The sequence below is a fragment of the Corapipo altera genome, unplaced genomic scaffold (genome assembly GCF_003945725.1).
Source record: "Corapipo altera isolate COAL_440 unplaced genomic scaffold, ASM394572v1 55, whole genome shotgun sequence".
Taxonomy (NCBI): domain Eukaryota; kingdom Metazoa; phylum Chordata; class Aves; order Passeriformes; family Pipridae; genus Corapipo; species Corapipo altera.
This window is the reverse complement of record NW_020884882.1, coordinates 14,412,635-14,436,733: the sequence shown is the minus strand read 5'-3', so window position 1 is coordinate 14,436,733 and position 24,099 is coordinate 14,412,635. Positions and strand designations below refer to the sequence as shown.

Sequence of the window (24,099 nt, the reverse complement as noted above, 5' to 3'; positions counted from 1 at the left end):
TTCAGATGTAACTATAAGGAAAAAAATTGCTGAGCACAATTCAGCAGCATTAGGAATAAAGTCTACGAATATAAAGGCACCTTTTTTTAACAAAGCAAGGCTGTACAGATATATTTATTGGCTTTTAAGCACTGGCAGTAATTGTTTGTCAATTGTGACAAATTTTCAATATAGAAAGCAAACATCTTAGTATCACCCGTTTGCTAGGCTCAGGATTAGCCACAAGTACTAACTGTACACAGACCCCAGAAATCAGACCATTGAGATGATCCCAGTATATTTTTCTCCCACGTGATTTTTCTGCTACTAAAAATAAAATACCGATACCTGCTGCTTTTTCTAGACCAAAAAGCAATTTATCTCTGTTATACATAAGCAGACTTGAGAACTGCTGCTTTTTATTATCCAAATATTTAGCTCTCCCATCCTCATGTCCTTCAATGGAAAATTGTATTATTTGTGTGGTGGGATTGAAAATACTGAAAAAAAGTAATTACAAACTATTTACTGCTCAGTATTTACCACATAATGTGGCAGTTATTGTAGGTTTTTAGGAACCAGGTTCAGACAGTGTAATTTCCTGCTGTAAACCACTTTAAAGCATATTTTTGCATCATTGCATGTTCCTCTGTCGTTCCATATTCAGGATCCAAATGGTTAATAGTGATGTGTCTTACTCTGTTAGTGCAGTTCTGACCACACCTCACAGGTCAGCAGCCACCAGTGGCCAAGGCTGCTGCTCACAACAGGAACCTGCAGGGCTAAAAGGATTCCACTCAGCTGGAGTTTGGAATCAGTCTCTTGTACAGGATCCATGGGCTGACCCCAAGACCATTCATCATGTGACAGCCACTGTCCAGAGAACTGTTTGCCTGATATGATGTGGGTGCTGCCATGGTTCATAGAATTACTAATTTTAGAGACAAAATCCCCAGCCATATCTTAGCAGTGGGTTAAGAAACCCATAATAACAGGAGTTCAGTGAGCTATGCTTTCATTTTACTGTAATCATTGCCATCTTACCAAACCCATGATTTAAAATTGTACTCACATCAAATATAGATCTGCTTTTAGAGTTATTAATTTACCAACCAAAAGTCACAAACCTTTTCTACACAAGGTCCCCTTTGCAGGAGGAGAGGGTTTACATTAAAATATAGCTGGCTCTTCTCCCCAGTTCTAGAATCTGGTTCTGTGTCCTTCTGCCTGGCTGTGCAGCACTTCTTTTTCATGGCATTATCAGCCTGCAGAAAACATAGTCAGGAAACTGCTTGGAAATAATTCCTGTAGCAACAATTTATGATACAGTCCAACTACCTCCTGTTCCCTGCGTGACATCAACCTGTCTTTAAAGTTATGGTTATTTATGTAACAATTACATAGGAGAGCACAAAGAGGATGCCAGTCCATGGGTTTGCATAAATAAAGTGCCCTAAGGAACCTAAACTAAAATGAAGGCCTGTACTAAACTGTGATCCAAGTTCATTGTAACATTTGGGTGTAAACTGGAAATCTGTCCTTTGCAGGATTTTGCCAGGTTTTACCATAAAGATGTGGAAAGCATCTCATATGAGTAGTTTCCTGCCCAGGAGTTATTCTCACATTTCTGAAAAACGCTACATACTGCAATTTAGATTCTTTTATTTCGATTGCTTGTTGCATTTAGTTGTAAAAAAAAAAAATAAAAAAAATAGGATGCACACAGTAAAACGTGCAACATTTAATTTGCAGCAAATAATAAAACTCAAACCATAATCAGCATTTCCTTTTTTCCAGAGAAAACATTACGCTGAACTGAATTTTACAGCTGTACAAATTCTTTTAAAGTAATCTGCTCAATTGGGCGAGTTAATGATATTTAATTTGACCAGGCCAAACTTTACATGCTGTGTGTTACTGTGAGCAGTGCTGTGCAGTGCAAGTGTTTCTGTAACATAAATGCTAACACCTTCCACTCTCAGCTGGCTTAACAAAAAACCTGGTGTCATCACCCCTCTAAGATAAACCAAAGATGACAGCCTAAGAAGTGCTATGTGCACAAGGTAATTCAGCAGGAATTTAGCCTTTTCAATCTATTCTGCACTCGAGCTAACCCTCTTTATTAGCACCCAGCTTTTTGCTGTGGGCAATATGTTAAGTATGGGCTAAATTTAGTTACTGGCTGAGTAATGTTACTCATTCAGTGCCCCACTTACTTTAATGAGACTAAATGTGGCACTGCAGAGTGTGAACTAAGGGCAGTGTGATACAAGTAAAGATGAGAGAATCTGGACATGTATTTTAGAGTTTTCAATCATATGCAAGAAGTTAATGTGGCAGAGTCACCACATTAGTGTATGTTTCAGACATGTACAAAATGATTAAATGACAAAGCAGCAGCCACCAGTAGCACCTGAGGCTACAGTAACTGTGTCCAATCAAGGCAATTCATTATTTTTATGCCTTGGAAAAAATATGCTACTTTTCTGTGCAGAAAGCAATCATTGCCACTGTGAGACTCACACCCGTGGTTATGGATACAATAATACAGATTATCAAGTGCACAGTGTCTGACTGGGAAGAGTACAATGTAAGGCATCATTCATAAAGAAGATATATAGGCAAAGTATGGTCCTTGATCACAGAATGGTTTGGGTTGAAGGGACATTAAAGACCATCTCATCCCACCCCCTGCCACGGGCAGGGGCACCTTCCACTAGCCCAGGTTGCTCCAAGCCCCATCCAGCCTGGCCTTGGACACTTCCAGGGATGGGGCAGCCACAGCTTCTCTGGGCAACCTGTGCCAGGGCCTCCCCACCCTCACAGGGATGAATGATGTGAAATAAAGAATTGATGAGAAGGACTGATACCACAGGGGCTCTCACTGTCAATGCCAGTAGCATCTCAGATTGCAGTTTATCTCTGTGCCAGCCAACACTTGTCCCAGTCCAAAGAACATGGTAACAGATCCACCATAGCTTGATGCTCTAGGATTGTAATTTCACTATCAGCTTGCACAAACAAGTTACTCTGGGCAGCTTCTCTGTAATTGTTTGGTTTTATTATTTTTTTCCATCTGTATTAAATTGCTAACAGTTTGCAGGTTAGAAGAGATTAAAACTAGAGTTACCAGTGGTTCCCACTATGTCTGTAACATATTTTTTTGCATATAAGCCCATAGAGTTTTTGGGTTTTTAGATTTCTCAACAAACAAACCAGATCTCCATTTAAGGCTGGAAACAGCAAGAAGTAAACATATATTCAGTCCTTTAAACACAGGACTGAACTCCTTTTGGAGTTTGTTCCACACTGTTCATTGTGTTTAGCTCCCTTAAAATTACAAATCTTGCAGTCAGAGAGACACAGAAACATTAAAATTTCTCACAAACCAAAACTCAAAATGAGAATTGTGGTTTGGCAGCTTTATGAAAACTCTGACAAATATGAGCTCATCTTTTTCACTGCCCCTGGTAGACTTAGGGAAGGATTCATTAGAAACCATGCGAGGAAGGAAGGAAGTGTGAGCTAAATGCAAAGCCACAGTGATCTGGGAGGGCTCAAGGCCTCTCTCTGGATCAGGAATGACACCTCTGATTGCCAAAGATTTGAATCTGTGTATGGAACTGAATGTCTCATTTTGGGTTTGCTCCCGTGAACAAAAGATTCACTACTCCTTTGGGACGGGAGGGACCTGTGTCCTAATTTTCTTCTCAGACCCCCATCTTCCAAGGCCTGGCATGTTTAGTATTATTTCTGTTCACTACCCTAAAATAGAGGGTTTTTATTGCACTGACTGAGTACCACCATCATCTTTCATCTGAACGATTGCTTATCAGACACAAAAACATAGTATTGTAATTTCAGTTCTGTTCAGCAAAAAGGTTACAAGACTAAAAAAAAACAAAAAAACCACAAAAACTAGAAAAATTACAGGAGAATGAATAACTTGTTCTATTTGAACAAGGGCTGAGGGATTTCTAATCTGCAAGAAACAAATGGGATGCTGGATTGTAATTCAGCTCAAAGAGCAGGCCTGGTAAAATCTTATCGAAACAAAAAACAGAGCAGAGAATTTGTAAAGTTACTGCAGTGAAAGGGGAAAATGAGAGATGCACAACAGTGCAGAAATCATTCTTAGCAGTGGCTGCAGATACCTTGAGTTGGAAGCTGAGACTTGTAGATAAGCAGCCCAAGCCAACAAGGGCATCCTGCACTCGCTGATGGTGCTTCTCTCCTACAGGTCAATGGGAAGGATTTGTCCAAGGCCACTCACGAGCAGGCGGTGGAGGCTTTCAAAACAGCCAAGGAGCCCATCGTGGTGCAGGTGCTGAGGAGGACCCCGCGCTCCAAGGCCTTCCCTCCTGCTCACGACTCCCAGCTGGTGGATGTGGGCACCCAGACAGACATCACCTTCGAACACATCATGGCTCTGAGCAAGATGGGCTCTCCCACCCCTCCCGTCTCCATGCTGGACCCGTACCTCCTGCCTGAAGAGTAAGTCACAGTTGTGAAGCCCTTGAAAAATCCTTGTGTTCCTTAGTATAGTTCACAAACTCACCTTCACTTGCTGGTGAACGTGTGCTCCCAGGAGCAGCCAGGATTCATACAACCATTCAGCCATAACTCACAGCATTTTCATTTTTCCTTCACATTAGCAAGCCATTACTCACATGAGTAATGCCACTGAGTCACAACATGGCCTCATAAAGCTCATTTTTTTTGCTGGCATTTGATGGATAAAGTTATTGCATTTTGTAATTCCTCTCACTGCCTCTTTGGGTTGCTTATGTTTTAACTTTATTTTTTATGGCTGCCATAAATTGTGTAATGCTAAGAGCCGCTACATTCTGTTCCAGCGTATTAATTACTTTATTATAACCCTGCAGCGCTGTTACTCAAATAAGTTGTTTTCTAGGGCTAAAATTACTTATCAGTGTTGTCAAGGATGTTTTAGAATCAAATTTTAATTATTGTTAATGGTAATTTGATGCTTTTGTACTTACAAATACAAATGACAATTATCTCCTGGCGCACACACCCCCCGCCCTCACATGCTGTTCGAGAGGAAAACAGCTCCCCAAGGAACCCCTGCAAATTGCCTGTCATCCTGCCACGCATCTCCACGGGGAACAAGGGACAGAAAGGATTCTGAGTGCCTCAGTTGCTGTGTGTGAGAGGCTGATGTGGTCAAGGCACAGCAGTACCTGGCTTTGGGGTGATCCTGCACGCAGTGAGAGGCAGGACTGGTGTGCAGGACCACTCTGGGAGGGGAATTATCCATCAATACAGACACACCCCACCCCAGTGCACCTCTCCAGACATCCCTGTCAGCACTCCTAGGAAATAGGGTTTGGCTACAAACAGGCACTGATGCTGTGCTGCTCCTCAGTGACTTTCATGGCACGTTAACATTCCCACGTTCAGGCGGGAACTGGGATTCTGTGTGCAGTGTCTGTTCCTTTCGTGACTCCGCAGATACTTGAAAGATGGTTCCAGCAGATATTCCTGCATGGCCACCTGTTCCCAGCCCATTGAAAATCCAAGCACAGCAGCACCATTTAGTGGAAATATTTGACAAAAGCCTGCATTTGAGCTTTCTTGCAGCGAACAAACAGCAGGGCTAGAGCACTGTGGAGAGGACATGATTATTCTTAGAGCCCTGACACTGCACATCCCTAGCCACATCCGTGAGAGGGATTTTTCAGTACCTCTTACTTGCCAACTTCAAAACCAGTTACATTAGGAAAATGGCAAATATTAATTCCTGATGAATCATTTAGGATTACATTCTTCCCTGTGAGGGTAGTGAAGCCATGAAACGGGTTTCCCAAAGAAGTGGTGGATGCCCATCTCTGAAAGTGTTCAAGGCCAGGTTGGATGGGGCTTTGAGCAGTCTGGTCTAGTGGAAAATGTGTGTCCCTGCCTATGGCATGGAGGTTGAAAGTAGATGATCTTTAACGTCCCTTTCAAGCCAAACCAGACTGTAATTCTATGATTTAGGTTGCAACATGCCTGCATTCTTCCAGCTCAGCCCTCTCAACTTCATAATGCTGCTTAATCATGAGACAGATACAAAGTCCTGGCATCAGCAGCATCCTTACTCAGAGCTGGAGATGATGGTCTTCCCCACACAGCCCATCTCATGGCTACCCCAACATGTGAGAGCAGGCAGGCAGCTGTTCCAGTATCCTGTCACCCAGCATGTGCAAGCAAACAGTCATTTTTCCTAATGCTTCCTCTAACTTCTCCAAATCCCATCCAGATTAATCTACCCTGCCTCTAACAACTTGGGTATTTTAGGCAATTAGCAGATGCTGTTACATAAATAGCCTCAGAGATGTATCTAGTTAACAGAGAATTAAAGGGCGTTTACTTTCACTGCAGAAAAGAATTCCAGCACAGAAAACAGTGATCACAAGAGCATTACACTGCTTGAACTTCCAAAGTATAGGCAGTGAAAGTGTGGGAGAGCTGAAGCTGTAAAAAGCAGCAGGCTGTCCTCTTGCAATACATATAATTTTTGTTTAAAACACTTAGTGGTGTAGATGGTGTAGCATTTAGAATTAAACACATGCAACTCCTTGGTGTGATGATTAGTCCATCATGGTCATGATTGCTCCTTACAAGCTTGGAATGCATTAACATGCTCATTAGAGCACTGAGTGCTGTCCTAAAACATGCCTTTTTTTTTTTCCAGCCATCCATCAGTGCATGAATACTATGATCCAAATGACTACATGGGAGGAATTCATCAAGAAATGGACCGGGATGAGCTGGAATTAGAGGTACTTGCTCTGCGTAACTACTTCATTTACTGATAGTTTAGCATGTGCACGTCTTGGTCCTTGCATTGCACATAAAGTGAAAAGACATTTCAAAGCAGATATTTGGGATAACACTACTCACCGGTGACTTTGCAGCTGCAAACCTTGCTGGTACCTTTAGCTGTTCATTGAACTGTGAGCCAGGGACTGATGATCTTCAGCCAACAAATTACCATAAATAATGAAGTCATTGATTCCATTAATTAAATTCTGTGTAACTGTGCTGATTTAGGCTTTCTGAAAGACTCTGCTGAGTGGCAGGACCTGTTCCACATAACCACAGCAAAAATGTGTGAGTTTCTCTTAAATATTCCCCAGCTGAGAAACAGATGTTCTTGATCATACAGTTTAGAAGTATCCTAAGTTTACAAGACAAGACCAGGATAGATTTGCCACTATACTAAGCTGTCCCTCCCTTTTTCATTACTTAAAAGTGACATATGTATATATATGAAATTACAGATAATAAAAGTTGAACCAGTCACTAAACTATGCAAGTCCATTTTCCTGCCAAATCTTTAAAAGTCACTTTTGCTTTTAGCACTTGTATATCCCATCAGAAGTTCATCTTCAGTTTTCTCATGCTTAAATAACTTGCTCCCAGCCATTCAGAGCACAGCACATAAATTGTGGGCCGTAGTTCTGCAAGATACTTCAGCAGTACTGACCCAGTGAAGTGTTTTTAATCATTTGCAATAAATAGCAGTAAAATATCCCAATACTTATAAACACTGCCAGCTATGTCTGACCCAGCTAATCTATCAAAGATATCAAGTGAATAGTTTACCCTTAGCTGGCTTGCACTTCTGATTTCTTAGATCCTGGTCCTGCTAACACCTATTTGTCAAAGCAGGCAATGCTGACCTGCCTGTAGCTCTGTTTAAATCAGGGCTGGATTTATCAGCAGCTTCAGTGAGAGCAGAGTTCAGTCGTCCTATGAGCACGAAGCTGTTCCCTCCTGTAAAAGTGTTTGCAGGATCAAGGACTAAAACCCCATAAAAAGTTTGCAAGCTGTTTTCAGATTCTGCAGATCTGGTAGCAATTAATCTCTGTATACAAACCTAAATCAAAGTCAGGGTGAAATCAAAGTGCCAGTAAAACAAATGCTACTTAGCAGACTTCAAGGCCTCACTTTTCAAACAAGGGCCTTTTTTTCTCTTATATAAAAACAAATACAGTATAGATTTGAGTCTTAAAGGAAAATGTAAAACAAATCAGTGTTTTCTACCAGTGTCTTTCCAAAATCTATTTTTTAGGAAATCTAATATTGTGGATAAGTTATATTGCTTCCATTAAAAGGTCAACCAGTTGAGCTGAAAACAGTTTAAAAACACACACTCTGGTAGCCAAACATTAATATGCCTTAAACCACAACATTAATAATTTTGACATTGATATAGTGCTTGATGGCAAAAGGTGATCAGCTCAGTAACACAGGGAGATGAGCATTAGAAAAGTCTCTGTACCTTAATAGGATTTCTTAAAAACCACTAAAGATTCCTGTTCAAATTATAAAGACTATGATCAATGGTAAGGTCAAAGTGCTAACAGGGACTCAACTGGCTGGTTGCTTTTTTGTTTGCCTTTTGATAGATATGTTTTAAAAGACCACAAAGGCACTGTTTCATTGACTGCAGCAGGAATGTCGAAAGTAAGAAAGCCATCAAGTCAGACTTCTGGGTTTCTCTGTCCATAAAATGTGCTTTGAATTTAAATCAGAAGCTCCTCATCTAAACTTTTATGGTCTGTAGCTGACTGGTTAGTGATTTGTAACAAGTAAACAAGACAAAAAAGGTGAAATACCCAAGTTCACAACAAACTTCTAATGTAAATATCCATAGGAAGGAATTTATGTTGGCAGTATTGCTGAGATGCCAAAATTGTATTCTTGGTTTTCTCTCTCAACATTTATCTTAAAATTGATGGCTCGGAGGTAACTGCCATATATTCCTTATTACAAAAATAAATAAATACCCTTTCTTTTCTTTAGAAGTTTACATGCCACAAGTAAAGAGGGACTAAATCCTGAACTCCTGTTTTATTATAAATTAAAAGTACATTCATTCTTCACGGAGGCCCAGCTAGAAGTCATTTCAGGCTCATAAAGGAAGAATAATGTCACTCCAGGATTCCCCAGCAGTGTTATGCATTAATATGTTTATTCAAACAAGTCTGGCCAGCTGTCAGACACAGCCCAAGCCAGGGCTCTCTCGGTGTAACTTTCTCACATTACAAAGGAGAACATTCTACATCAAAAAGGGGCCTGTTCCCTCCCTTTTGACTTTCTGTCTTCACCCTTTCCAATGTGCAACTTGTATGTAGGTCTTCCTTCTTTCCAAGCAGAGAACTGAACTCAGCTGACTGGTTGATTGAGACTCAGTAGAGCTTGAAGATGAAAACATGAATTTTTGGTAACTGCTGAGATATTTCCTTCTGATCCTCTCATTCAGCCTTGGACAGACATGAAGTGCTCATGTCAAAAGGCTGAAGGAGGACAACAGATTCATTCAAAGAGCTTTTTGCCCACCTGGTGCACAGCTCCCAGTGTTCCCAGCACGAAACCACAACAGCTGATCAGCCAAAAAATGAACATACCAAGCAACCAAACCTGTGCTTCAAAATCTGAAATTAATACTTTACTGCTTTTAGGAAACCATAAATAAATCTGAGTACCAGTTCTCAAGCTCTCCCCTTCGCTACGCTTTGGTTGAAATCTTTCCTTTACTTCTCCAATAATCTGTTTGCAGGGGAGGGGAGGAGGTAACTGTCTGAACGTGGGAATTGGTAGGCTCCATCACAGGCACTCTGCAATTTTTATTCCATCCTGGTTGTAAAGCATTTCAAAGCATCTTTTATGTGAATACATTTTTTTCTCTATGAAAACTCCCTCTCTGCAGGGAGTTGCACAGATCGGGAGCTTCTCAAGGCATTGCTGCGTCTCTGAATACAAAGGACTGCAGCCCAGGCCTGCTTCAGGCACTGATTGAATATGTAAAGGTTTAAAAAGCTTCACAGCTGTACTTTCTAAGGCAAATATTTGTATGTTCTTTGTTTGGAACAAATGCAAAAGTGGTGAAACATTTCAGCTTGTTCACAAGCCAGTACTGAAAGGCTGTCCTTCCTTAGTTCTCTGGAGGGCTTAAACCTGGCCTTAACATCTCATACTGCATGAGAAAGGTCTAAATCATGGACCACTGCCCATCTGCTTGGCAGAGAGCCTGGGCATCCTTCAAGTTATCCTACTATCCCAAACATCTTTTCATCAGGGTGAGGAACACTTTTCCTTAGCCTTTCCCAGCACCACTGATGACTAAAGCTGGTCCAGTCTCTATGGTCTGTCAGAGAATGACCATCGTAGAGCTGAGTGGGCACAGAAATCTCCAGAGAGATTTTTGCTTCTTCTCTAGGGCAAAGAATTTTGGAAAGAAAATGTGGGTTATAAAATTTTCCCCTCTGAAAAGCAGAAGAGTGGGGTTTTTGCTTTTTGCCCATGATGAAAAGCACATTTATGTGAAAATACAAGTGTAAAGATCCCTTTCTTAGGTTCAAGACAAGAACAAGATTTTTCCCCCTGCTGTACCAGGGTCAGTTGCTAAAAAGTGGTGATGAGGCCTCACACAGTATAGAAGGAAATAGTTCTTTATTTCCCTGACATTCTTTTCTGTGTGAAACCTATTAATGGAATAGCAAAAAAGTGGGCCCTGCTGGTCAGGTATGTCAGAGGTCAGCACAGAAAAAAATCCTACCACATTTCACAGAGAGAGGGAAGGGACAGAGTACTTACCCTGCAAGCTGTGGATAAGGCTTTGTCAGTGTTTGAACTTTTTTTACCCATCTCTGTCCTCTCATTTCAGATTTCTACTGCTCATTTCTGTCTTGTTGGAGAGAAAGGACTTTGATTTTTATAAATTTGCAGGCAGGCCATAATTCTAAATCAGCAGTATAATAATTCAATAATCCTTTGCAAATGAAGGATCTTCTGAGCTTATAGAGGTTAATTTACTATTATCACTTGCTCCTAATTCATTATTATGAGTAGTTGCAGGTAAAATGTCATAGGGCACGTTCATTTCATCTTGTCTTCATGCAAATGCCATATGGATTTCAGCAACCAGCTCTTTGAGCCCTCCTTGGCTCTACATTTGATGTGGAGCCAATAACCTTTCAGACAGTTCTCTTGCACAGACTATTTTGAAAGAACATCCAAATCCTTCTCTGGAACGTCTCTCAAAATGTCACTTTTACCTGATCTGAAGAAGCAGAGTTGAATCATTTGTGAGCGTAAAAATTGTCATAGATGAAATTCTTACATTTATCACATTAACACAGCCCTGACATTCCCACACTTCGTGGGTTCCACCATTGCCTGCCAGCTGGTTTCTGCAGATCCAGACCAGGTGTTGAACAACCTCAGTGTCTCCCTTCTGCAGGGCTGGGGGCTGAGGGGTTTATTTCAATAGTATCTGAGCCCTGGCTGAGCACTAAATACACTTTCATCTCCAGACTAATCCGGTGCCTGGCAGAGGCTCTGGAAGCAGTCCAGCAGCAGGAGCACAGAACCATTGTGGGCTGGCAGGATCAGGCCCCTGGGCTACCCAGAAATGCAGCCCTTGAGACAGAACAGTAAGAACTGGCAAGTCCTGTGGTGTTACAAACACATCAACTCACACCTTCGAAGTTCTCTAGGCCCACATTAATTCCTCTTGTTTAATTATTTCGTGGTGCAGTTACACAAGCTGCCATAAAACCTGTATTTGCAGCTGCCAGTTTTCTGTTTTCCCCTTTTCATGTATCTCTGCATTATACAGACTCACCTCAGAATATGGAAAAAAAACCTTTGCTTTGAAGACCCTGATGTTGATTCTTCAACTCCAACTGGAATTGCACACTTTTATCTCTCAAATATTTCAAACCTTTATGATTGCATTAAAACTTCACTGACACAAAGACCTGTAGAAAGCAGCTGTTCCTGTCTTTGAATTCATAAAATTATCGTGTTTGGGTAGCATCAAACCCACTTACTCTATTCCTACCAAGGACTAGAGGGATTGTACCCAAGAGTAAGTCTGTCAACTAATTACTCATAAAAATTCAGGTTCTAAACACCTGCTCTATAAATATTTTGTTTGCTCTGGCTTTTTTTGTTCTTTATTTGTGTGTTTTTAAACAACTATCTTTTTTCCTTTTAAAATATATATATTATTTAATTTACCAGATGATTTATCACCTTCCAGTATATCACAGGTGGTATCTCAGAGGGTACATTTTAAATGCAGATCCATACTTCATTTTTAATTATGATACCCTTTACAGTTGTACACTGTTGGAAAAACACCTATTGTTTAGTCAAAATAGGTGGCAGGTAAATAAAACAGCCTCCTCCCTGCTTTCCTTCAGCTCCTAAAGGTGCTGGCAAGTGTTCATGGTTACACAGGATCTATTTAAATAATGGCCAAAGTCACTACATTTTTCTGTTTGTTTTGGGGGGAATGTTAACATTATATATATATTTTTTCACTGCCACTATGACAAGCAGTAGAATGAGCAGCACTAGTTTCTTGCCACCATTTCATTACCACGTTTTCAAATCAGTAAAGTACATAAAAACATTTCTGAAGACATGAAATACTTTTGTTAAGTATGCAGGGAACATGAGAATCATTCTAGACCTGAATCAGGCCCAATCCACAAACTCCCACCTCATCCCCAGTTCACTCCATGATTAAGTGTGGGATAAACACCCTGGCTGCAGTGGCATTCCCAAGGATCAGCTGAGATCAGAATTGAATCCACTTGATCTCATCTTTTCTTCTGAAGAATCTCCATCTCCTCTCTAGAAAGCTTTAGAAATCTGGAAAAAAACCCCTCTATTAAAGTATTGTGTTCAAACCTTTAAGTAACAAAAGAGGGAGAAAAAGCGCAGCAGTTCACCATGGATACTATTGATTGAAACCACTTAAATACCAGCTGAAATGTCACTGACATTTACAGCTACGTTTCTTTAGGGGGAGAAAAAAAAAAAAAGAGAGAAATTATACATGTTGACAAGTAAATAACACGAGATTGCTGATCTTGGCAGCTGTCATCCAGACGCGCCGATAAATTATTCACATCAGCTCGTTTTATTGTCTTGCCCCTTCCAAATGGCACAGCGTGGGTCACAACAGAGATGTGCAGAGATAAAGAGTTGTGTTATCAGGACTTTTCCACTGGAGCAATGGGTCCAAGCACAAACACGTGGTGGAGGGTCTGTCCTGGGGCTGGGACAGCCCTCGATCCTCCCCTTCCTCAGTCTCTGTCCCTTTGCTTGGTCCCACTTTTTCCCTTCAGCCCCACAGCTGCCTGCTCAGGAATTCTTCCTGGCAAAAGAAACATAGAGGAAGAACATGTATTTTTAAGATGCTTAAACATCTCCAAGACTAACAAGACCACCATGACCTGCTGAAACCAAACCCTTGCAAGATACTGAAGTGCTTATTATATTTCTATTACCAATACCAAATGCTTTGCTGAGAATATATTGATCTTCAGTCACACTTCTGAGAAACTTATTAGATCATCTTATGAAAATTAGACAGTTTAAGGTAATAGAGCATTATATTTTTCTCTGAAAAGCCAGAGAATTTCCCTGCTTATAAGGAAATATGTATCAGCTGTGACAAATATTGAAATCATACTTTATAAGTATTTTAGCCTTTGAAGTCTTACCACGACATGAAATATAGGTAATTTTTCTTCCTTAAGATCAATAAAAGGTCTGTTTTCAAAATGACTTCATATTGATTGAAGGGTCAAATACGCCCCAGGTATTGATTGTCTGCATATAATCGCGTTTGGCTCAGTAAGTTAACCTCGTCTACAAGTGAAATGAAAAGAGATCCACTATATCACTTAAGCAAAATATTTTCATTGTATTTGAAAAATTGCTTCCATCAGTCACCGGTGTCTCACCAACAGTGTATTTTCCGTTATCTCTCTTTTTTTAAACCCCAGGAAGTCGATTTACACAGAGTGAACAGCCAGGACAAGCTTGGCCTCACTGTCTGTTACAGGACCGATGATGAAGACGACATGGGGATTTATGTCAGTGAGGTAAGATTGAGCTGATTTCCATAAGATACAATTTGTCTTTTAAACTTGATTGTTGGGCATTTAAGACATTTGTCTTCTGTTTTTACCATGTTAGAAAAAACAGCCAGAGTGCAGTAATTTGAAGAAATCTAATTGTTTTCCTTTTCTCCAAAGTCCTGCACCCACTGAAGTCAAACTTGGTTATATTAACATTTAGTGTTCATTTTCCCCCAACGCAGTCTCAGCATTCAATTTCAGATAATGCCTTCAAAGTATTTTTAATATATTCCCCCCATTAGTTTTTGTTCTTAATTATTCTGGAATCAGTACAAATTATTAAAAAAAAAAAAAAATCCACACATTCTCAATTGCAAATATTTGAGGTCCATTTGTCTCTCTTTGCTCCCTTCCACAAAATAAGTAGTATTCTGTACATCAACTTTTTTATCATGCAGATCGCTAACAAAATTAATAGTAGCAGTTTGGGGAAAGAAACTCATAACTAAATCTAAAATCTTCCATTAAAATGGCCCACTTAGCAAATAATCCTTCCTGTTCTTTATGCAAAAACTGGTTTTAATCAGAGCACTGTGTGAAGCAAAGCGTTAAAATTTGAGTTACCTCGATACCAGGCAAACATGATAAACCTACATTCCCTGAAGATGCGGCTCAGGATGCTCAGAAGTGTTTTGGGAATGACTTGATCATTTTAATTTGCATTTCACTTTGTCTGACGCGAGCAGGGAGAAGTCCTGTAGTCACTGGGGCAGATGTGACAAGCACAGGTGGAGCAGCAATGACAGGCACACTGGTTATACCATCAGTCATGTTACCAACACTGGGGAAACAAATCCTGAGCTCCCAAACCTCCAGAGCACTCACAGTTCCCTTGTTTTGTAGATCGATCCCAACAGCATCGCTGCCAAGGACGGGCGGCTCCGGGAGGGGGATCGCATTATTCAGGTACGTGTGGGGAGGGTTCCAGGCCTGCTGACACGGGATAATCCAGTTCCTGCCCTCAGTAACGAGGCTCTGCACATGCCAGGCAGAGGAATGGAACAACATCTCGTGTCCTAACCAACACTCTTGCCCTACACTTGTCTGCACGAGGCTGGAGATGTGCACGTGGGCACCGGGGTCTGTCCAGATCCCGGCAGTTCTGCCAAGCTCATCCCAGCAGCACTCAAGTGTCCCTGGGAGAATATCTCATGGTGTTGCTCTTTTCCTTCAAAGATCAACGGCATAGAGGTGCAGAACCGAGAGGAAGCTGTGGCACTTCTGAGCAGTGAGGAGAGCAAGAATATCTCCTTACTTGTGGCAAGACCAGAAATTCAGGTACTGTAGCAACAACAAAAAAACCCCTCTACTTGAGTCTTAATTAAAACAGTTGCTATTTTGTAGAAAGCAGTTCTTTCAAAGAATTCTGACCTACCTAAATCTACCAATCTATCTAAAACCGTATTATAACATATATATGACCAGTTTGACTGGACTTATATATGGTCTAAAATAATGGAGTTCAGCAGTCGTGGTACTTATATATGTATATTTTATATTAAAGTTCAATTTCTAAGACACTTAGTGATTTATATGTGCTGCAATGCTATTACAAACATCAGTGCAAGGTATTATGGATGGTTTTAAGCCCCAGTTTTGAAGAACATCCTGAACTCTAACTCCTATAGCCATCGATTATTCATTCATTAAAACACCTATTATTTAGCCCTGCATACACCATCTCTTAAAGCAGTTGAACACTGTCAAGAAGCCTCCTCAGCTGTAATAAAAGGTTGAACCAGATCCCTTTGTAGAGCAGGGATTAGCACAACAAAGGTGCTGAACAAACAGCCAGGAGCATTACTGTTTGATCTGTGTCTGCTCCTGGTGCTGTGGGAGCAGCCCTTGCCAGTGCACCTGGAGACACAGGGTCAGGATCATCACTGTCCTGTTAGCCTGGAAGTTTCTGATCTCTCCCATAGAGATAGTTGGGGATGGGAGTAAAAAAGTCATACAGACCCCAGCCAGATTTTCCCTCTGTCCCTTGATGCTGCCTCACAAGTGGTGTGTTCAAGCTTTGGGCTCAGAGTGTTTTTATATATCCTAATCAAGTTGTGCAAAAACCAAAACAGCCCTAACTCTTAGAAGTATTTCCATGGATGAAGAGGCTGGAGTTTTTTCACATGTAAAGGGCTACTGAAGATAAAACCATGCTGTTGGAGATGGAGGCAGCTGTGAGGGGAGGTAGGACAGTCAATACCCACACTTAGCACAGGGACACGTGTGTTCCTTCCCAGGACACGGCAGCACTGTCACAGGAAGCAATCCCCTGAGATTTCCCAGTCACTTTCCACAAAGAAAAATCTAATTTATGTCAGTCTTCATTCTTTTGACAACAATTGGTTTGTTTTTTCCCTCTCTTTTCACATAGCTGGATGAAGGATGGATGGATGATGACAGAAATGATTTTCTGGATGACTTGCACATGGACATGTTAGAGGAACAGCACCACCAGGCAATGCAATTTACTGCCAGCATGCTTCAGCAGGTACTGCCCTTCTGGTGTGCAGTGCTGTCAAACTTCCCACTGCACTCAATATTCCAATACTGAGCTTGGCTGAATACACTCAGCGTGTCTCAAGTGACACTGAGTCAAGATCAAGGCAAAAGGACTTCATGTAAAATCAGAATATTACATGACTGTCCACAACTTCATCTCGGGGAGCAAAATGTTTTAAAATGTTACCTTTTGTGCTTTGCCCCTTACAAAAGACAGTCACAGTTCTTAGAAATCCACTGTTCTTGCTGTGGTCACTGAGAGAAGTACTGGGTGTATGGTGGATAGAGCAGGCAGAGAGCTGGGGTTTAGAATTTCCTATTTGATATGCATGCAGACTGAGAACAGACTGCCTCCCAAAACCTGAAAATCCAAATGGAGAACTCAGGCAAATTACTGAAGTAAGATCTACATGAGAGGAGAAAGGCAAAGAAAAAGGTTTTACAGAGCAAAGTTTGTGCACGGCCACAGATTTGGGCCTGTATTCCCCACTGTTGTGCCATGATCACAGCAGTTCTTGAACTGTTTTTCAGTTTTTGTCTAGAGTTTTTTCTAAAGCTTTCTAAAACTCTGCATCCTCTGTGGCATCCACATTTTGTGAAGAGACATGCTCTCAATTTGGCACTGCTGTGGAACTGGATATTGTTGTGCAATTAAGTGGGAGAAGAAACATTTAAAAATTTGTGTTCTGCCATCGTTGCTACATAACTGAAACACAGACCTCAGGTTCTTCTGAAAGGGGCATCCACAGCAGGCTGTGGGCTTGGTCACCATTTCTATGAGTTTTTAATAATATTCCTTCCATGCAAGATAAAGATGCAAAAACTATAAAAAGCAACAGATTAAGAAAACAATTAAAAAATAAACACCCTGAAATATTTTGTGTCCTTGCAGTAATTCCTCTTTCTGTTTTGTTGTTAGAAGAAGCATGAGGAGGACGGAGGTACCACGGACACAGCCACTATTTTATCCAACCAGCACGAGAAGGACAGCGGCGTGGGGCGCACGGACGACAGCACCCGCAACGACGAGAGCTCCGAGCAGGAGAACAACGGGGACGATCACACCACGTCCTCCAACACCCTGGGCAGCCAGAAGAAGCTGACCTACAGCCACGACACCCTGGGGAGTGGTGATATGCAGTTCAGCAACGAGTCGTTTATCTCGGCCGACTGCACAGACGTCGACTTCCTCGGCATCCCTGTGGACGAGTGCGAGCGGTTCCGTGAGCTGCTGGAGCTGAAGTGCCAGGTGAAGTCTGCCAACCCTTACAGCCTGTACTACCACAACAGCACCCTGGACATGAGCAAAAGCGACCAGGAGAGCGTGGACAGGGAGCTGGAGATGCTGAACGAGGAGCTGCGCAACATCGAGCTGGAGTGCCTGAACATCGTGAGGGCTCACAAGATGCAGCAGCTGAAGGATCAGTACCGGGAGCCCTGGATGCTGCACAACAGCGGCTTCCGCAACTACAACACGAGCATCGACGTGCGCAGGCACGAGCTCTCGGACATCACGGAGCTCCCGGAGAAGTCTGACAAGGACAGCTCGAGCGCCTACAACACCGGGGAGAGCTGCCGGAGCACGCCCCTCACGCTGGAGATCTCCCCCGACAACTCCCTGCGCAGAACTGCGGAAGGCATTAACTGTCAAGGTAACGAGGGGGCAGCGGCACATAATGCCTCCCAAAAGAATTTGTTTGCCGGCTCGGAAAGCCATGAATCCAGCGCTGGTAAATGCCACGCCTCCGCTAAAGATCCCGACCTCGGCAAGCAGCTGGAGAGCAAGGAGAGAAAAGCCAGTGATGGAAGCAAAAGCCCTACGCATGGTCAGAAGCCTTCTGGCTCCTACACGTCCCCGTATCACCACTCTCCGTATAAACACGCTCATATCCCTGCCCACGCCCAGCACTATCAGAGCTACATGCAGCTGATCCAGCAGAAATCCGCCGTGGAGTATGCCCAGAGCCAGATGAGCCTGGTGAGTATGTGCAAAGACTTCAGCTCGGGCCAGAGCGAGCCGAGGATGGAGTGGAAAGTCAAGGTCAGAAGCGACGGGACCCGGTACATCACCAAGAGGCCGGTCAGGGACAGGCTGCTGAGGGAACGCGCCATAAAGATCAAGGAGGAGCGCAGTGGGATGACCACTGATGATGATGCCATAAGTGAGATGAAGATGGGTCGTTACTGGAGCAAGGAAGAGCGGAAGCAGCATTTGGTGAAGGCGAAGGAGCAGAGGAGGAGGCGCGAGTTTATGATGCAGAGCAGGTTAGAGTGCTTAAAGGAGCAGCAAGGTGCAGAAGAAAAGAAAGAGATGAACATCATTGAACTGAGCCACAAAAAAATGATGAAGAAGAGGAATAAAAAAATCTTTGACAATTGGATGACAATCCAAGAACTGCTAACCCACGGAACAAAGTCACCGGACGGCACACGGGTGTACAATTCCTTCCTGTCAGTGACTACTGTATAATCACCAGTGCTAAATTATGTACATAAAACACTACCATTGGGGTAGGAATCAATGCCTCGTTCAATGTGGCAAGATTTTTGTATATAAGATACAGTCACCAGTTTATAGTTCAAATACTGAACTCTGCAACTGTGGGTGCCAGGATCTCCATTATAAAGTGGAGAGGAAGCTTGCCCATCTCCTTCAAAGGCAATATCAGCAGTGCTTTTTGGAATACTGATTGTACTTTTTTACTTGTTACCTTTTACATGAAGTGTTTAAATATCAGAAATGTATTAACCATACTTACACAGGTAATTTGCTTAAACTATATTCATATTAAAAGGTACCCGTGCTTTTCTTTACCTAAAAAAAAATGCAAGAAACCCACAAGAGCAACTGCACTTATGTATTTTTTTTTGTGAAACCATATTTTGTGATATTATTTTGCTGTTGTTCACTTCTACACAGAGTGTTGTTTATCAATACTTAGCTCAAGGTTTAAACTCAGAGTCATTCTGTTGTAATATTTAACATTTATCAAACAGCAGTTTTTAGAGTTATGCTCAACATTTAAACATTTTTCTTTTTAAGGTTTCTGAAGAAAGTATATAGGTTTCATCTGAAAAGCCTGAGGCAAAGTACACTATACTGCAGCTTTAAAGGATTTTAAAGCATGTTTGCAAATGTTGCAACCTATTGAAGAAATGTGCATGTACAGCTAATTTGTTTATATACGACAGTTTGTGGAATTTGAAAAGCCCATGGTAGTAACAGTTTGCTTTATAGATTTGAATGTATTGAATTATAAAAGCAGTTTCATGAAATCATCATTAGCTACAAACGTTAACAAGTAAAATGAAGTAAAATAAATTATTGTTTTATATTTCAAACTATTTTAAATTCTTTTTGTTCCCTTTTGGTTTCACCACCAAGAATATTCTTTCTCAATGTAGCTCCCATGCTGCAGAAATGCCTGGACACCCAGTAGAGCCAAACCTGAGGGAATAATCAGCATCCTGACTTTGGGGGGAGTTTGGATTAAGGTGTTCTTGAGGGAAGGAGAGATGGAAGGAAGAGGCAAGGAAGAAGTACAAGGACCACCAAGAGCAGAACCAAGCAGTGCTTATCTTCAACTCACAAGGTATTTCAGATGAACTGTAAGAAAGAAATAGGACTTCTACTCTCCTGATTTGCTGTGGTTTGTGGTTGGTTAGCAGTATATAAGACCCACCTACAGACTTCGGTGTGGGTGTGCATTAAAAACAGACAATGCATAATTTAAAGCATATATAAGTTATAGCAAATAAATACGCAAATTAAAAGAGATGGTGAAAAAAGACAAAGTGATGTCAAAGGTATCACACTTCTTTTCTTTTTTTCTTTTTCTGATTAAGAATTCAGATATAAATTGGAATGTCATGCTGGATCAGGTGATGTAGACTCATGAATAGCTTCAAGATTCCCCATCCCCTTTTCCCTTGAAAACTTGCTTCCAAAGCCTTCTAAGTTTTTGTTCTGGACTCTTCTGTCATAACTATACAAAGCAAAAATTAAAATCTTGCTGATAGAAGTAAAAAGTTGGAAGGGGAGAGATTAACAGCTTCTCAGTGCCTGTTCTGTCTGTCACCAACAAGGAAACAACAGATTTGTTCGGGGGTTTTTCCCTTCCCTCTGTGGGCTAGCACTGAATTGCCATTGAATGTGTGTCTGCCACACTCCACAGTAAATGTCTACATACCCGAAAAAGCACTTTCAGCCCACGTAATCTGGCACTCATGTCAATAAGCCTCTGCAAATTTATCTTCAAACTCTTTTATTTTCCTCTGGGATAAAGTGCTAGTCCTACTGTAGCCTGTGAAAGATTTTTGTATTGACTTTGTTAGAGCCGGGATTTCACCTGACATACACCAGCCATTATCATCACAAGGTACAGTGGGAAGAATACAGGATTTGCACACACACTGCTTTCAATGTAAGACATTTTCTATCTCAGATCTGCTTTTCTCTGAGTTCCTGTTCTGTTCATCCCAACTGCAGGCATGAGAGCCATAGCAAAATACTAAAGCACACAGACTCAGCAACACAGGCAGAGCTCTGATTAGTGTGGAATAAAAATCCTTAAAGCAGGCATGAAAGAACAGTTAAACCATCTTTAGTCTAGATGGTTTAAATACCAAATCTACTCTAAATACTGGAGTAAGATTTGAACTGTTCTATTAAGGAATTATCATCAAGGTGTTTCTCATAAAAATAGGCTCCTTTGGATTAACCTCACACTTAATGGCACCAGTTACATAAATGCTGAGCATTGTATAAATGTGTGTAACAGCAGAAATGTATTTGGGAATTCAAGTGTGATGTGCAGAAGTTACACCAAAGCATCAACAGTACAAAATTTACATTCTTTAAGATGTTGAAATAAAAGTATTGGCCAAGAATTACTCTCACACCTTTTGAGGTTTTTCCTCCCTAAACAGTTGTTGCTATTTTTGGACAGTTAAAAATCACCTCTATCCTCCAGCACTATGGTTTATTAATTAGCATCAGTTCGCAGAATCCATCAGTTATCCTGGAAATCTGAAGAAAAGCTTTGCAAATTGCAGATTTTCCTTTTTCATTTATCATCAGACTTTTCATTTGCCCTATAGAAGTGCTTAATGTGGTGTTGAAAAGGGAGATTTGGGGTCTTTTTACTACCTGCAAGAATACATTGGAAATGACCTTAGTGTTTAGTCCAAACCTGGCCTCATTTCAGTGCAGTGAATCTGACTAGAAAGCAGCCTTGGATATTTCCTAAGAGGAAATATTTCATCCAACAGCTTTCTAGAAATGACATTGCAGTCCCTCCCCCAGTGCTTAAAAGGTAACACTGAAATTGTTTGAGTTGTCCACAGGACATCTCAGGCAAGAAATCTCCAGGGAACAGTGGAGATTGTGTCTCCTGGGGTACTACAGGCTGTACCCAAACCCACACACCACCCACCAGTGCCACACAGCCCTGCAGAGCAGCAGAACCTCCTCACACCTGGGCATGGGGTCCTGGGGCACCATCCAGCTGTGGGACAGTGTGGTGGGTTTTCCCAGCTGGAAACCCAGCTTCAGCCCCAGCTACTCAGACTCCTGCAGGGATCAGCTCTGGGAGATGTGTTCCTTCCATTCCACGTGTTCTTTGAAGTTCATTTTAACCTGATGGGAGCTAAAGAGAGTGTCACCTGAAAGGATAAATCTTCATTTCCATCCTCTTCCTTTTCCCTTCCTCCTCAGTCACTTTACTGGGCACAATCTCAAGCTTGGGTGAGAACTGATCCCAGAATAATAAGTAAACAGGGAGAGATCCTAAATACACGAAAGGGGAACAAGCAGCTGCCAAGCAGGTTTGAGCAGTGCCTGTGAGCAGCTCCCCAGAACTCTCACTCATCCATTAGTCATTCCTGCTGTCCCACACCCATCCTGCTCCTGTTCACAGACCAAAACTTCAGTCCCCATCCTTTGCCTACACATTTCCCTTCATCAAACCAGAGATGAGAGTGGGACACTCTGGGTACAGGTTGGTGCAGAATTTGACCTGATTCTCTGCGATGCAAACAGGCTCTGTGTCAAACTGGGGTCAGCTTCCCTAAATTGCAGAATGTCTCCCAGATGTAAAATCCATAAAAATGTAAAATACTTATTTGCAAATAAGGTCTAAATCGGCATGGAATCACCCGGGTTGGATGTGCTCTGAAATGGGAAAGCCCTGAACCAAACCTAACAGCATTTCTTTGTAAATTAAGAGAACTTGCACAGTAGGGATGGCAAATAAAATGAGGTAAGACTACATATTGCCTAGGGACTGCTGGTTGGAGAACTAATTAGGATTATAAACTGAAAGTATGTAAATTAACCAAATATAATTATCTGCTAGTGGCCTTTGGAAATAGGTTACCGGATACTTGTAAGCAAAATTGCTCAAATGCCTGCAAGCCATACAAAGCAAGCCATAAGCAATTTAAATTCCTCTCTTTGTTTTATTTTCAATTGTTTTAAAGCAGTTGTTGTATTAAGGATTTATTAGAATATAAACTAATTAGAAAACTCAAAAAAACAAAAGTGAGGCAGAGACTGACACAGCAGATGCTGTACATCCATCCCAAGGCCCCTGGGTTTATTGAATGTAAATTGTTTAATGTGACAAAATACCAAAGATTCTACTTGGGGTTTCATCAGAACAGCTTCTGTGAGCTCCCAGGAAGAGGGGTGGTTTCTGCACGAGTGCAGCACCTCAGCCACACAGGGTTTATGGAGATATGTTCACTGTTCGAATGCAAACATGCAGAATTAACACCCCTTTTCTCCAGGTGTCTGTCATGGCATAAAGTAGCACCAGATTCAGGGGTTCCTGTGGGGAAATCTTCTCACTCCCAGTTTATGGCATCAGAAACACAAAACTGGCCACTGGAAAAACTAATGGTAGTGGGGGGACCAGAGTGAAAAAAACTAAGGTGGGTCACATATAAAGGCTGGCTGGGCTGATTTCACACTCAAGCATGAGGGCTTTAATACACAGGCCTGCCACAGAGCCCACTTACGTGATCTGAAAGACTCCAAGCAGTCCCAGAGGAGTTGAAAATGGTCTATTAACTTACATACTTAATTATCCTCAACAGTATTAGTGAAGCATATGAAAGGAAGGGCCATCCCAGCTTTGCACATCAGAGCACAACTTGATTTTCTACTGCTAACCACACTTCCCAGATACCTTCTAATGGTCAGGTCACTGCTTTTTAAAAAATCATCCTGCAGCCCTGCTAATGCACTGCCACCCCAACCTGTGCCCTCCTCCAGACGCTCCAAGAGATCTGTGTCCGAGCTCATGCTGCAGAATGAACTCTGCAGCTGTTGCATGACTGACCATGAAGCAAATTCACATTTATCATGCACTGTTCAGAGTGTTCTTGGGTCAACTCCTACTCTCAGCTGGGTCCCAAACCTTCTTGCTTGAACCCTTAAACATCCAAAACATTAGAAACATCCTCATTTCTATAGCATAAAAAAATGCAACTGTCTGCTCTAAAAACTAGGTAGAAACACCCCCCCAAATTAATTAAAAAGCCACATGTCTGTTCTGCTGGATTCAGTCTATCAGATTTAAATATTGGGAATTAAAGCTTCATCTGAGTTCCATTGCCTAAATTAGTACATCAAGATCATGGATCCAAGAGCATACTTGCAATGCTT

At 41.7% G+C, this 24,099-nt stretch overlaps 1 protein-coding gene across 2 annotated transcripts in view; it reads left to right on the top strand.

Moving 5' to 3' along the window:
* Nucleotides 1–20,462, top strand: part of PDZRN3 (PDZ domain containing ring finger 3) — a 136,484-nt gene extending 116,022 nt beyond the window's left edge. For both annotated transcript variants that reach the window (XM_027640326.1, XM_027640327.1), the window contains 7 exons: nt 4,220–4,473; nt 6,677–6,764; nt 13,797–13,895; nt 14,775–14,837; nt 15,108–15,209; nt 16,303–16,419; nt 17,350–20,462. In XM_027640326.1, coding sequence (XP_027496127.1) covers nt 4,220–4,473; nt 6,677–6,764; nt 13,797–13,895; nt 14,775–14,837; nt 15,108–15,209; nt 16,303–16,419; nt 17,350–18,900 — 2,274 coding nt within the window. In that variant the 3' untranslated portion in view covers nt 18,901–20,462. The remainder of the gene's footprint in view (nt 1–4,219; nt 4,474–6,676; nt 6,765–13,796; nt 13,896–14,774; nt 14,838–15,107; nt 15,210–16,302; nt 16,420–17,349) is intronic.
* The last annotated feature ends 3,637 nt before the right edge of the window (nt 20,463–24,099 follow it).